The 14,500-nt window shown below is 39.8% G+C and overlaps 1 protein-coding gene across 6 annotated transcripts in view; it reads left to right on the forward strand.

Annotated features, from left to right (window-relative positions):
• Nucleotides 1-14,500, forward strand: part of HisT (Histamine transporter) — a 46,201-nt gene that overhangs the window by 14,311 nt on the left and 17,390 nt on the right. Inside the window, exons 1-2 of one of the 6 annotated variants that reach the window (XM_069507373.1) lie at nt 279-546; nt 1,195-1,609. The exons of 2 other annotated variants lie outside the window; for them this stretch is intronic. In XM_069507373.1, the coding sequence (XP_069363474.1) occupies nt 1,295-1,609 (315 nt within the window). In that variant the 5' untranslated portion in view covers nt 279-546; nt 1,195-1,294. Of the gene's footprint in view, nt 1-278; nt 1,610-14,500 lie in introns of those variants that run through there. 3 more of the 6 variants (XM_069507375.1, XM_069507381.1, XM_069507371.1) reach the window with 3 other exon arrangements.

Genomic DNA, 14,500 nt, shown 5'->3' on the forward strand with positions numbered 1-14,500 from the left:
CTCGAGATTTGCGATCCGCAACACATTTAGCGATTCATTTTTATACATAGTTTTATTTATTTTTAGGCATAATAGTTTTTGATTTATCGTGCAAAATGTCGATAAAATACGATTGTACTACGGAATCCTCAGTGCGCGAGTCTGATTCGCACTTGGCCGGTTTTTTATATATTTAGATTAACACGGACACAGTTGCACGATTCGAGAATTATTATGTCACACATAAAAACGATAACGGAGTGTATTTACCTTTGTACTTACCTTCATGTAAGTTGAAAAATAATTTCCGTAAAACAGTCGTCAATGGGCGGCCGCGCGCTCATCTTGCCTTTGCCTAGAACCAAAACATAGATCTGTAAAAAAGTTACAATAAAAAATTGTGAAAAAAAAAACAATAATATACCTACTGTACTTAAACGTCAAAATTTTGTTACAAATGACTTAAGAGCTGTTGAGACTACAAAAAAATGCAAAAATAAAAAAATTATAATAATAAAAAGTTGAGCTCGCTGGAAAATTGACTGTAGGTACAGTTTTTTTTTCGTGGTGAGCTCCGAACAAACATTTTTTTAAAACTTTTTTTAAATTTTATTTTATTTATTAACAATACGAGTAGAAGTAGGCTCTCATTTGCACAATAACCAATCAAATTCTATAATAATACCTAATCCTGGTTTTTTTTTGTTGGTCCTGTTATTTTATTTTATGCTGTTCCTGTTATTTTAATTTCTGTTGTTTCTGTTAGTTTAATTTTTTTTGTTGTCTCTGTTATTCTATCGTTTTTTGTTTCTGTTGTTTATTTTATTTTTTGTTGTTCCTGTTATTTTATTTTCTGTTGTTCCTGTTATTTTATTGTTTGTTTTTTTTTAAATATGCTAAAGATGAGAGAAATAAATAAATGAAAGATTCTGGAAAATAAAATTTGATTATTCTGGAAAACCACGTCTGTTGTTTTTCAGATTTCCGTTAAAATATTCAGTTCCTAAGTTACACGTCTCAATTTAATACAAATCTTTAAACCCGTGTAATTTTAAAACTAGTTGTTTTTACGGAAAATTGGAAAACCACAGACATCTAGGGTATTAGTTTATAGAAAGTGCCGACAAAATTACATCGAGTTTGATTGGTTAATATTCGAATGGCGCAAATGTCGGAGAGTCCCTTGTCTTTATTATAATCAATTTACTATCGCAGATTAATTAAAAAAAAATACTTACCTACTTTAAAATAATTATTTTTTTACGGAAAAAATACGTTGTGAAGAGATTATACCTACGGGTTACATTTTAAGAGGATGACGAATTTGAAAGTTTTTGAAGCGGTATACGGGAGCGCAATGGATGGCATTCCTGAAAAAGGAGGGATGGAATCTGTTACAAAGAAATGTCCTGTTGAATACAAAGTGTTTCGCATTAGATGGCTGGTTCTGTTCGTGTTTGTGTTCAGTTCAGCCTCGAGTTCCGTTCATTGGATGCAATACACTATAATTCAGGACGTGATAGTCAAATACTACGGTGTTAGCAGCATCACTGTGTACTGGACGTCTATGGCTTTCATGCTCGGGTACCTTCCGCTGATCTTCCTTGGGAGCTACCTGTTGGAAAAGACTGTAAGTTTCACCTGGCAATAGTTCTTTCTAGTGATTTCATCTTAAAGCATTTATGATTTTGTAAAGTGGTGATAATAAAAAGAATACCCGGCTGAGTTTGTTGTGGGCTCTTCTCAGACTTGAGCGCGTATGGAGCTTTAGTTTTAAGTTTGCGAAATAATTATCACCACTATATCTTACAAATGCAACAACTGACAATCGAAAAGAGTAATTCATTACCTATTTTGAATAAATCATTTGACTTTGACTTTGACTTTGCATCGGCACTGCCATCAGATGAGATCGTAGTTTAGCGCTGACTTTTCATTAAATAAACATCGGCGGTGTTCCCACTAGATTATAACCTGGGGTTATTCAAGGGGCGGACCAAAAAATTCCTAAAAGGCCGGCAATGCATCGGCGGCTCCTCTGGTGCTGCAAATGTTCATGGGCGGCGGTAATCACTTAACATCAGGTTAGGCCTGCTGGTTTGCTCGCTATGTCTATTAAAAAAAAAAAAAAAAAAAACCTGCAAGGTGACTTTCGCGATTTTAACAGTATGTAACTGCACCTATACCGAGTCCGCGACAGCTTAACATGGCAATCAGGGTGGCGACGCTCCGCACACTCGCACAGCCCCCGCGTTAACCCGGTGCGAGATAGCGCGGGTGACGTGCGGGTGTGCTGGGCGTCTCTCCGCCTCAAACCCCGATCACCATCTCGACCTGTCGCGTACTATACCACTATACATGCCGTGAGAGTAAATTAAAGTGAGGAAACTCTCGGTTTGATCCTGAATCGACGATACTATGTCAAATATTACGCTTTGGTGACCTGAAATCAAAAAGAAATAGGGCTACCTAGGGTGCCTGCCAGTGACGTCGAAGCCTCAACGTTTTTTAAGGATAGATTGGAGAACGCTCTTAAAAAGAGTCGCAGTTATAATAATACATAATACTGCACATTGTAGTTGGTACATCACAATCTAACGAGGAAAAAGGCTGACTTTCCTGCTTTCATAGCATTCGGTTTTGAAAAATTATTCTAACCGCGTAAGTAGGCCATCGATGTACTGACCTCATCGATACAAGGTTCTCCTATAGGCACTACTCGTATTGTACATCTTAGGCACTGCGGTCCGATTTTCCGGGACAAAAAGAAAAGTAGCCTATGTCAGTTTCCTGGTCTCACAGACCACCACCTGTAGACGCCTAATAGCCGGACACCCCCGATCGCCATCGCCCGTTTGAGTCCACCAATCACAACAAAGCATTCTCCCCTGTCGTCGCCCAAGCCAACATTTTCACGATTTTGTTTTCATGCTAAACCTTGTACATGCGAACTCTTGAGGTTGATTTATTTACCTGTGCCAGGTCTTTAACTATTCCTATACAAAAAATCACGTCAACCCGTTGCTCCGTTGCAACGTGAAACCAAAAAAAAAAACGACTTCAATAACCACCAACACTAAAAAGTAAAAAGTAATTTAATTTATTACCCAATATATTATGTATACAAGAGTTATTGTAGTTCTATAGTAATATTTTTTGGAGCCGGTGCCAATTAGCCGCACGAACCGTCTATCTACTCTTCATAGTGTTTTGCGACTCCACATTGCCACCGACTCCAAAAAATATTACTATAGAACTACAATAACTCTTGTATACATAATAATATATTGGGTAATAAATTAAATTATTTTTTACTTTTTAGTGTTGGTGGTTATTGAAGTCGATTTTTTTTTTTTAAATTATTTTTTTTCACAATTTTTAGTGGCCCCATCGTACTAAAATATGATATGCCTGGTTAAAAAACCTACTGTTTCAAAGAATCATTATAAATTGGTTCATATTTGGCAAAGAAATCGCGTAACAAACATACAAAAAGACATACATTCGAATTGAGAACCTCTTCCTTTTTTCACGTTGGTTAAAAATATGCTATGCCTTTTTAAAACCCTACTGTTTACATAGCTATTATACTGATCGCGAGCAATTTACTCTTATTAATTGAGGAGTTCCGTTCTCCATCTCCGAAGATATTCATCAGATCTTTACCAAATTAAAATGGGACCACCTCGGAAGTATGTCCTACAAAACAAAAAAAGAATCATCAAAATCGGTTCATAATTGACGGAGTAATTGCGTAACAAACATCCAAAAAAAAAAAAAAATTACATACAGTTGAATTGATAACCTCTTCCTTTTTTTGAGGTCGGTTTACAAACAAACACACTTTCGCATATGTATATATGGGTAATTTAAAATCCATGTAAACCACGAGCTTAATAGCAGAATAGGAACTTATGTAATTAGCGTAAAAACCTGACTTAATTAGTGCAGAAATGCGAAAAAGCTTCCAGCACATGGATAATTTTGACTTTAATTACTTAGTAGTAGGCTTAAAGTTATTTTTTTATTAAGCAATTTCTATTTTAACACGTTTTTATTAACTCGCTTTTTTGTCGGTCTGTTTGTTTTTGTCTTTCCGGAACAAATCTTGTAAGCGATTTTAAACTAACGGTGAGCTAGGAGGCATGAAATTTTAAACATAGGTGCAATGGATTGACGTGATTAAAGGACAAACCAACAAATAAACACAGTTTCGCATTTTAAATAATAAGGGTACTTAAGACACACACAATATGGCCGTAGCGCAGCCAGGAATTGATTTCGGGGAGGAGGGGGGTTTTATCTTTTCGAGTTTGTTTGTTGGTTTATTTATTTGTTGGTTTGTCATTCAATCACGCTGCAACGGAGCAGCGGATTGACCTGATTTATTGCATGGTTATAGTTGAAGACCTGGAGAGTGACATCATCATCATCATCATCATCATCAACCAATAGACGTCCACTGCTGGACATAGGTCTCTTGTAGGGACTTCCACACGCCACGGTCTTGCGCCGCGCGCGCCGCCATCCAGCGGCTCCCTGCGACTCGTCTGATGTCGTCCGTCCACCTAGTGGGGGGTCTTCCAACGCTGCGCAACGTCTTCCGGTGCGAGGTGGAGAGGGACATAGGCTACTTTTATCCCGGAAAATCAAAGAGTTCCCACGGTTTTTTTTTAAACCTGAATCCACGCGAAGTCGCGGGCATCACCTATTACCTTACATCTTTTTGTAGTCTTTATGCAAATGAATTAGCTGAAGCGTTGAAAATCACCAACTGTTGCCTTTTGTGTAGTGACATTGATCTGTACGTACCTACGCTTAGTATGAGATTTTATGTCTCACCAATAAATGACAAGATATGGTCAAGCGAACAAAATTTTTCACGGTATTGGAACCAAATAAATCAGCGCCACCTCTTAGATACTAATGAACTACCCGTTTGAAATCCAGACGTCACTGAGGTTGCATTGGTAAATTTTTCACGGTATTGGAACCAAATAAATCAGCGCCACCTCTTAGATACTAATGAACTACCCGTTTGAAATCCAGACGTCACTGAGGTTGCATTGGTGCTAAAGCACCACTGAGTCGGTGCCATTTTGTTCGTTCAATAGCCCTGTCCATACGTATGTATGAAGCGGTAGTAAGTCAATGGAAGTTTTCAGAAATATTTAGATGCCTGGCGCCTTTTTTAATTTTTTTTGTCTTAAAATTTTGTAACTATTTTGTAAGTAATTTTGAATTTTCGATAAAATTTTACTCGTGCTCCATAATAAATATAAGTAAATTGTAATTTTTTAGGCATATCTAATTAAGTTCATGGTTACCTTCTAATTAGCACAAAAAATTACATTGACTAAGTAATATTAATAGGTCTATAATTTCTATAAACGTAAATCCTGGTGAGATCATACTATGATCATCATAGTCAAGCGTGGATCTGTTTTCCACAAAAAGACGTCTGACCATTTATAGTGAGTACCTACATATACATTATGGTTGAAGGCTATGATAACAAAAAACTAAAGATTGTTGCAAAAATTGTGAAAATTATGCAAAAACATGTAAATGAAGATTGCCATTTTCCTGCTTTAGCTAAAGAATAAAGTTTTTAAACGCATTCAGCGTTTCATCAAACTCGAAATACAGATTTTTAGTTATTTTATTAGGTTACTTAGTTCGAATGTTGTCAATCCGTCGAATTTTTAATGCACCTACCATCCATATAAATGACAAGATATGGTCAAGCGAACAAAATTTTTCACGGTTTTGGAACCAAATAAATCAGCGCCACCTCTTAGATACTAATGAACGACCCGTTTGAAATCCAGACGTCATTGAGGTTGTATTGGTGCTAAAGCACCGCTGAGTCGGTGCCATTTTGTTTGTTCAATAGCCCTGTCCATACGTAATAATATTATAAGTCAATGGTACCTACCTAAGAAGTTCAGATTTGTCAGTTTTTTCTATAGATAGGTAGTTAGGTAGGTACTTACTCATACATAACTCAGACTCAATTCAATTATCAACTTTGTATTTAAATTCTCTTCAAACAAACATTCATTGCCTAGGTACTTGACATAGCAATAAGTAGGTACATCGATTTTAAAACGATAGATAAAAAACCATTTTTATCTATTCTATGATCATTTACCAGTGTATCTACCTACTTTACTATTCAATGAAAGATCTTGCTTGCAATTTTATATAGGACTATAGATTAAAGTAGGTACTTAGTACTTAGTATAGATACACAGTCTGTATCTATTTAATGATTAGGTAAGTACTAAGTACCTACTTTAATCTATAGTCCTGTAGAAAATTGCAAGCAAGATCTTTCATTGAATAGTAAAGTAGGTAGGTACACTGGTAAATGAGCATACTAGAATAGATAACACAATATCTAAGTTAGAATTATTAGTCTAATAAACTTAGCGATAGATTGTTACTTTGTAACTGTTTGTCTTTCATAATGATTCACTGTTTTGTACCTATCCTACCTATTCTAAATGCGTGTGTTTGGTTGTTCGTTAGTCGTTGTTCGACATGATTTTTAGGGTTCCGTACCTCTAAAGTAAAAAACGAACCTTTATAGGATCACTTCGTTGTCTGTCTGTCTGTGTGTCAAGAAACCTATGTATCATGAAATTTGGTAGATAGGTAGTTCTTATAGCACAAGTAAACGAAAAATCCGAAAACCGGAAATTTGTAGTTACATCACAAAACAAATAAAATTGACGACGACAGGGTCTTCTCCGGTTGGCCGAAAGCCAAGCGGGGGTACGGGCCTCGAGGCGTAGCCTCCTTACCCGGGCAAGGCGCGGGGTATTCAATTACTCCGGTGTTGGTCTTCTAGCCGGAATTTCACCGGCTAGGGCCCGCCATCATTGGCTTGGGGCCTCGTGGCTGGTTGTGTTCCCCGCGCTGAGGGCGATAGAGTCGCCGTCGCGCGCGGGGGTGGTGTCTGGTCCGGTGGAGATCTCCGCGTTGCGGAAGATAGGCGCGGAGATAGTGTCAAATCCGGTGGGTCTCGCGTCGTCATCATCATCGCTAGGATCGCCTGCGTGCCACGCTAGTGGTGGCGATCGTAGGAGTTCCCGAGGCAGAGGACGCCCGGTCGGTGGTCGAATGGTCAGCGGAGCGATGCCGTGAAGGTGTGTGTAAGGTCCGTAATCCGCGCGCGCAAACATGCGCCGCGCAAGTGTACGGACGTACTCCTCCACGGTGGGCGTCTTGAGGTCGCGATGAATGACATCATTCCTCACGTACCTCGGCGCTCCTACGATCATGCGTAGGCACTTGTTCTGCTGGATTTGTAAGCGGCTCTTCTGGTGTTCTGAACAGAGAGCATACCAGGCAGGAGCCGCGTACGTCAGACGTGAGCGGACATAGGCTCCGTAAATCCGGAGCTTGGTCTTCAGTGAGAGGCTTGAGGTGAGGATCTGGTACAGCATCGACGTGGCAGCCTTGGCATGATCCACGGCGTGGTTCACAGTGGGGATCATGCTCAGGTTATTGTCGATGCGACACCCCAAGTAGCACACCGAAGTCTGCCACTCTATGCCCTGCCCTCGCAGTTGGAGCTGACGTAAAGGCTTCCGGATGCCGAACAGGATCGCGGCAGTCTTCCCCACGTTGACTGCCATTTTCCACTTATCCAGCCAATCCGGAAGCAAATCCAGCAGACGTTGCATGCGATTGGTAGCGATGATCTGATGGTATGACGACGCGAGATACGCGCTGTCGTCAGCATAAAGCGACAACAGCACGTCTTCCTCCCCCTCGCGCAAATGTTCGGCGAGGGTAGGGATGTCGTCTGTGTACACCGCGTACAGACACGGGGACAAGCAGCTGCCTTGTGGTACTCCTGCTCGTATCGGGCGCGGCTGGGAGTCCGCACCTTCTACGGATACGTAGAAGGACCTGCCTTCCAGGAATGAGGCTACCAGCCGCACAATCGCGGGTGCTAGATTGGTGGAGAGGAGCTTCGCCAGGAGTCCAGCGTGCCACACTCGGTCGAAGGCCTTCTCTATGTCGAGAAAGACCCCGACAGTGCAGTAGCCTCTGTTTTTCTCACTGGCGATAAAGTTGAGTCCTCTCACCAGCTGGAGCGTCGTTGAGTGATTACTGCGAAAGCCAAACTGCTCGGCCCGTGGTTGTAAGTGCGGGGCGAGCCTTCGCAGTAATAGACGCTCGAACAGCTTGGCGATGTGCGGCAGAAGGGTTATAGGTCGGTAGCTTCCTGGAAGACGGCGGTCCTTTCCCGGTTTGGGGATGGTTATAACTTTCCCCAATTTCCAGGACTCCGGGAAGTGAGAAGTACGGAGTACCCCATTAAAAAGCCTCGTCAGTGCCACGAGAACTCTTTTAGGCAGTTGCTGTAGTGCGGCGATCTGGATCCCGTCGTCACCTGGCGCCTTCCTTTTAGGGAGTCGGAAGACGACCTTCCTCAGCTCAGACGGGGAGATGAATTGGTCTCCCCGGAGAGAAGGTATCTGGGCCGACAGGAAATCCTCAAGTTGTTGGTTGATCGCCGCATAGTGTCTGGTCGCGGTGTCGTTATTGGCCGGTGGGTTGGGGGTAAATTGTCTCTCCATGTATTCCGCCATAATCTCCGCTCGGTCTATGGGGGAGTATTTTCGTCTACCCTGACTGTCTAGAAGAGGGTAAACGGGCGAGTCTGATCCGGTTAGTGTCTTGCACAGGTGGTACAGCGTTGTTTCAGACTCAGACGCAGCGTCGATGGTTTTCTCCCATTCTTCATCTTCGCGTGCGACGAGCGCTTGCGACACTTCCTGTGCAAGACGGTTGAGGTCACGCTTGACTCTCGGACAGCGAGTACGCGCCCATAGTTTGCGTAGGGCACGCTTCTTCTCGAGCTTGTCCCGGAGCGAGCTCGGTAGCAGGTCCCGTCGCCCTGTATGAGGCATGATGGTGGTGGCCTCGTTTTTGGCCTGTTGAATGGCTGCCGTGATGGTGCAGGCGGCGCGGTCAACATCAGCTGGGTTGGAGATGGGTCCTGCGAGCTCGAACTTTGACAGCGCAACGGCGTATTTCTCCCAGTTTGTTTTAATTCTGGGAGGACGCGGTATGGTGAAGTCGCGCTGGAGATTGAGAGTGACCAGTATTGGTAGGTGCTCAGTGTCGAGCTCGTACATGGGCTCGACACTGATGGGGTGATCAAGCTGGTAGTGCAGCACGATGTCCAGGACGTCCGGCTGCTGGCGGTGGTCTGAGGGTATATTGGTCGGCGCTCCTGGACCCAATACACCGTAGTGGTGGCGTTCGCTGTCCTCGAGTAGCATCCTTCCAGCCGTGGTGTTGAGACGCGAGCCCCATGCTTGGTGCTTCGCGTTTAAGTCGCCCACGACAAGTGTGGGGATTTGCGACTCGAGGATTGTGTGGACATCGGTGCTGCAGAATGCCTCGTTTGGTGGTCTGTAGGCGGCATATAGATTGAGCTCCTTATCTCCAGCGTGAACACGCACTCCCTGCGTGCGTAGAGATCTATATGGTGCGTGTTCTAATTCTTCGTGTACTAAGTCTCTGCGGACCAGGGCTGCCGTTCCTCTATAGGCGTAGCCCCGGGGAGAGACTTCATCGCGCCAATACCCAATAAAATAAAAACCAATAAAATTGGTTTCACGAAAAAAATAATTTACTAAATCACATGTAGATGGCGCAGTCCGTCGTTAACTTGCAGTGCTATGGTTTGTTATTCAATCACGATGTAATACAGCAACAGATTGATGTCATTTTTGCGTGGATATACTTAAAAACCTGGAGAGCGTCTTGGGCTGCCTTTTGTCTCTGAAAATTAATAGTTCTTACGGGATTTCTATAAAACCTTAATCGTCTAGAATGAAGTCGCGGGCATCATCTAGTCCACAATATCTTCATCTCTCCTAGTGACTCGAACGTGATAACTCAATGAATGTAAGTAGGTGTCTAAGAGATTATTATAATCAGAAGTAATCGTTCTTATGGAGATTCACAGTGTTATTATATTTCACTGCTTGACCTACCCACTAGTGTCACTTCGATTATATATAAATTATTTATATTTATTGAAGTGATATTTGACGTCAAAGGCAATGTTTATAATAATTATGTACTTTACTAATAAACTTAGCATGTTATAAATTTATTACTGGCCGCTTGGATCCTATCCCGCTAGTGGTAGTGGGATCCATTTTGACATATTTTTAATTTTAATGGCTTTTTTTGTTTCTGTTACTTTATGTTTCTGTTGTTTCTGTTATTTTATATTTCTGTTGTTTATTTTATTTTATTTTTTGTTGTTCCTGTTACTTTAATTTTTTTGTTGTTTCCGTAATTTTGTTGTTTGTTATTTTTTTAAATAATATGATAAAAATGAGAGAAATAAATTTACTTTGTAGTGCTTTTGGAAATCTGTTTTTTAAATATTTTTTTTAACTTTTTAAATCATAGGCATACCTCTCTTCTTCATCCGCTCACAGGCTAGCTAGGTAGACGAGGTAGGTACTCTATTCAAAATTGATAATTTACCTCTAAAGATTTTTACTTTGCTTGAAATTTTGAAAAATAATGCATAAAACGGAACAGAAATATACCTTATCTATTTCTAACCCTCATAGGTAACTTTAGGTGTTTTCTTTAAAGACTGGTAAGTATTTTTTTAAAACCAAGAAATGAAAAATAAAATCTTTTCTTCTATTTTTTTGTTCGAGTCTTGAATTTAAATAAACTCATCTCTGGAGACGGTAGCAGGGGCCGAGTTAAGGTCTTCGCACATTACACAGACTCGACACCAATCCAACACCGTTCCAACTCCAACTTTCGGTTCATAATCAACAAGTTGTCGACTAGTCGATACCACAACGACAATACACAATACAATATTTTAAAAAGTATGTAGCTATAGAAGCAGTTGTTGCTTTGCAAAAATCCATGATATACCTACAATACATAATCATTTAAGTTTAATTTGCTATAAGAATAATACTCCGCCAATGCAGACGGGCAAAATGCCATTTTGCATTCGGTCTAATCTAAGGCTGAAATCTATAGAGCGCACTTTTACTTTGCTCAGACTTAAGATTGAGTTAAAACGAGACAGACTTATGTGAGAGAGCTAGCCTAAATCTCCTTAGTATGCTCTGTGTAATAAAACGTGAGTTATCACTGGGACGGTTAAGCTGCCATCCACTCGTTAACGTGTTACCGACGCGGGGCCGCGCTGATACGTAGACAGTACAGGTTTAACAAACGGCAAACGAGTCTGTATAATTAGTATAAGATTTTACGTCTCACCAGCGTCGCTAGAATTCGAGAGTCGAGATTTATTTCTAGATTGCGGGTTATTTTGCGCATTCCTTCCTCAGCCATTTTAAATGTCTCTTCCCATGTTGAACCATGAAAAAGGATGGCTGTGTCATCAGCAAAAGCAAATAAGTGACCGTTAGTAATTTCTAGTTTACATATATTATTTAGGTACGCTAATATGGGTTGGACCTAGAGTACTGCCCTGAGGGATTCCATGCTTTATGTTGTTATTTTTGCTGCTAACATCCCCAATTTTTACTGTTTGACTTATGTCCTTTAAGTAATCAGAGAACCAGTCTAGTGGAGTTCCTCGAATCCCTAACTCTTCCAGCTTAAAAAGTAGCAGTGGTATTGAAATTGTGTCCGAATGCCTTTTTTAGGTCCAAAAATACTCCAACACATTTCTTTCCCTGATCCATATAGGTTGTACATTACTTCAGATTTCATGCTTTGAGTTGAGTTGGAATAGATCGGTGTCGATTCTGCATAGTGTGCGAGGATCTTTAGCGGTAGAGATATACAAGGAATAACGCATATTCATTACTTCACATTTTCATGCTCGGAGTCGAGTCGGAGTGGATCCGGCGTCGAGTCTATGTAATGTGCGAAGACCTTTAGTGGCAGATATATGCAAGGTCAATAACGCGTATTCATTACTTCCACGCGAGTGTAAAGGGGGCAGCACTTGACATGGTGAAACGGAATCTTCTCTCACGAGATTCAAGAAGTAGGTATACCTACGAGATGAAGGCTATTTTAAATTCAATTTGTAGAAAGAATGAGATCTTTTTTAGGGTTCCGTACCCAAAGGGTAAAACGGGACCCTATTACTTAGACTCCGCTGTCCGTCCATCTATGTTGCGTCTTTGGCGACCTTTTAGTCAAATCAGCCTCAAATATTAATTTATGAAATGATAAACTAACAAAAGTAAACCTTATTAAATCAGTTTAAATTGTGAAGAATTTTGTATTTCTGACCGTAATAAAATTTTATTGCAGTCATTAGTCTAGATTAAGAACTGTGGAATTGTCTCGCAAGTGAGACATTAACTTTATGAACTTATATGATAAATGGCACTTGATTGTTGAAAATCTTGACGGTTTATTGTATTTGTTTTGGGCGTAACCTTATTCCTTGTATCAAATCAAATGTTTGCACATTTTCGGAAATAGATTGAGACGAAAATACCACCTTGAAGAACACTCTGACTTTGAATAGCGTTATATTCTCACGACCGAAATTAATTAAACAATTATTTATCTGTACCTATATAATATAAGTTAATAAGTATTAATATAAGTCCCGCAAATTGCTAATGCGTGTGGCCGCCACTTTAGTTACGTCAGCACAAGACTAAAGTTTCGAGCTGATGGTAGGTATAGTTTTACTTAAATATACGTCAAATGACGTCAAAATGATGTAATTTCGATGTTAATGAGACATGGTTCCAGCGCAATATCTATTTGCGATACTTATAGCAATGATTTACTTGTAAAAATTAGTTTTTACGCACAATAGTTTTTGATTTATCGTGCAAAATATCGAAAAAATATATTGTGATCTATCCACTCTATCGAAAGCTAGAGTAAAGTATTTCGTAGATAATTCAATTACAAACGAAATCATTTGCATCGCATTGTAAACATGTTTTTATCTTGAACGCAAAGGAAACGAGGAAGTTTGTAAAAACGCGACAATCAGGCCGCTCGAAACGATTTCATTATGTGTTTTGATTATACACAGTGGAGTGGAAGAAAAAAATTTAAGGAAGCGAAATATTAATTAAATTGTTGAAAAAAGATTAACTAATACGCTTGGTAGGGAAATACGTAGGGTTTTTAAGTCGGTAGTAGTAACTTTATGCTAAGCTACATCGATATAAATGACAAGATATGCCTATACTATTTGCAAACATTATTCTTAAAGTTTTTATTAGAGCCAAGGTAAGGTTTATGAATAGGGTTGTCACTTGTCAGGCGTTTAATTTCAAAAGCTGGACTCGGCGCTATAATAGGCCCTACAAATAGAAAGAGCCTCAATAGCTCAACCGGTAAAGGAGTGGACTGAAAACCGAAAGGTCGACGGTTCAAACCCCGCCCGTTGCACTATTTGTCGAACCTACTCCTAGCACAAGCCTGACGCTTAGTTGGAGAGGAAAGGAGAATATTAGTCATTTAACATAGCTAATAGTCTTTAAAAAAATCTCTTTTTCAATACCCAAATCTAAATGTATAAAAGGAAAAAGTGACTGACTGATTGACTGATTGATCTAGCAACGTACAGCTCAAACTACTGGACGGATCGGGCTGAAATTTGGCATGCATGCGACGCCTTTACATTACATATTTTCCAAAGCTGTGTTCGATAGCACAAAAAAAGTTTAAAAAGTATTATTATAGTATTATATATATAGTATTTATATATAGTTAAAAAGTATCACTAACGAGCCATATTATAAATGCGAAAAAGTGTTTGCTTGCTGCTTTGCCCTTCAATCACGTCGGAACTTAGCACGAATCGATGTGGTTTTTTGTACTGATATATTTAAAGATTTTTTGTTTTGTATAATAACTATCACAGTAACATGTAAGTACTTTATTTAATGTTCGATTTTTAACAAATTTTTAGTTCTATTTTCTTTCATTATAGTATAGGTATTGTTTAATAGTGAGTAGGGACACGTCCGTTACTTATATTATAACTGCTTTTGTACACACTTTTTTGGAGAGTGACTAGTTTTATAAGTCATGGCTTGTATTACTCAGTTATTATTATTGTCATAATCTGTTTTGTGTGTCCAATAAATAAAAATAAAAATAAGATGGTGTACAGTAAAACTCGACCGAGTTTATATTTACACCATAATCGTAATACCACTTGTAAGTATCTTTTTGTAAACAAATAAATAAATAAGAATAATAAAAAAAAGTTCTGGAGAGTGATACAGGCATTTTTATTCCGAAAAGGTCCCACAGGATTTTAAAAAACTTTAATCCGCGCGGACAAAGTTACTAGAATTAGCTAGTACTGATTAAAACTCAACTAAAACTGGTAAATATTTAGCCGGTTACGACTTTAAAAGGACCGTTGGAATTTCAAGGTGCTAGCATAACGACTTCGCATTGGAAAGCGTCGGCAGACCCCCAAAAGGAATAGACAACATCAAACAAGTTGCAACCCACAGACAGCCTCTGGATTGGGGTGGTGCAAGGT

The sequence above is a fragment of the Maniola hyperantus genome, chromosome 2 (assembly GCF_902806685.2).
Source record: "Maniola hyperantus chromosome 2, iAphHyp1.2, whole genome shotgun sequence".
Taxonomy (NCBI): domain Eukaryota; kingdom Metazoa; phylum Arthropoda; class Insecta; order Lepidoptera; family Nymphalidae; genus Maniola; species Maniola hyperantus.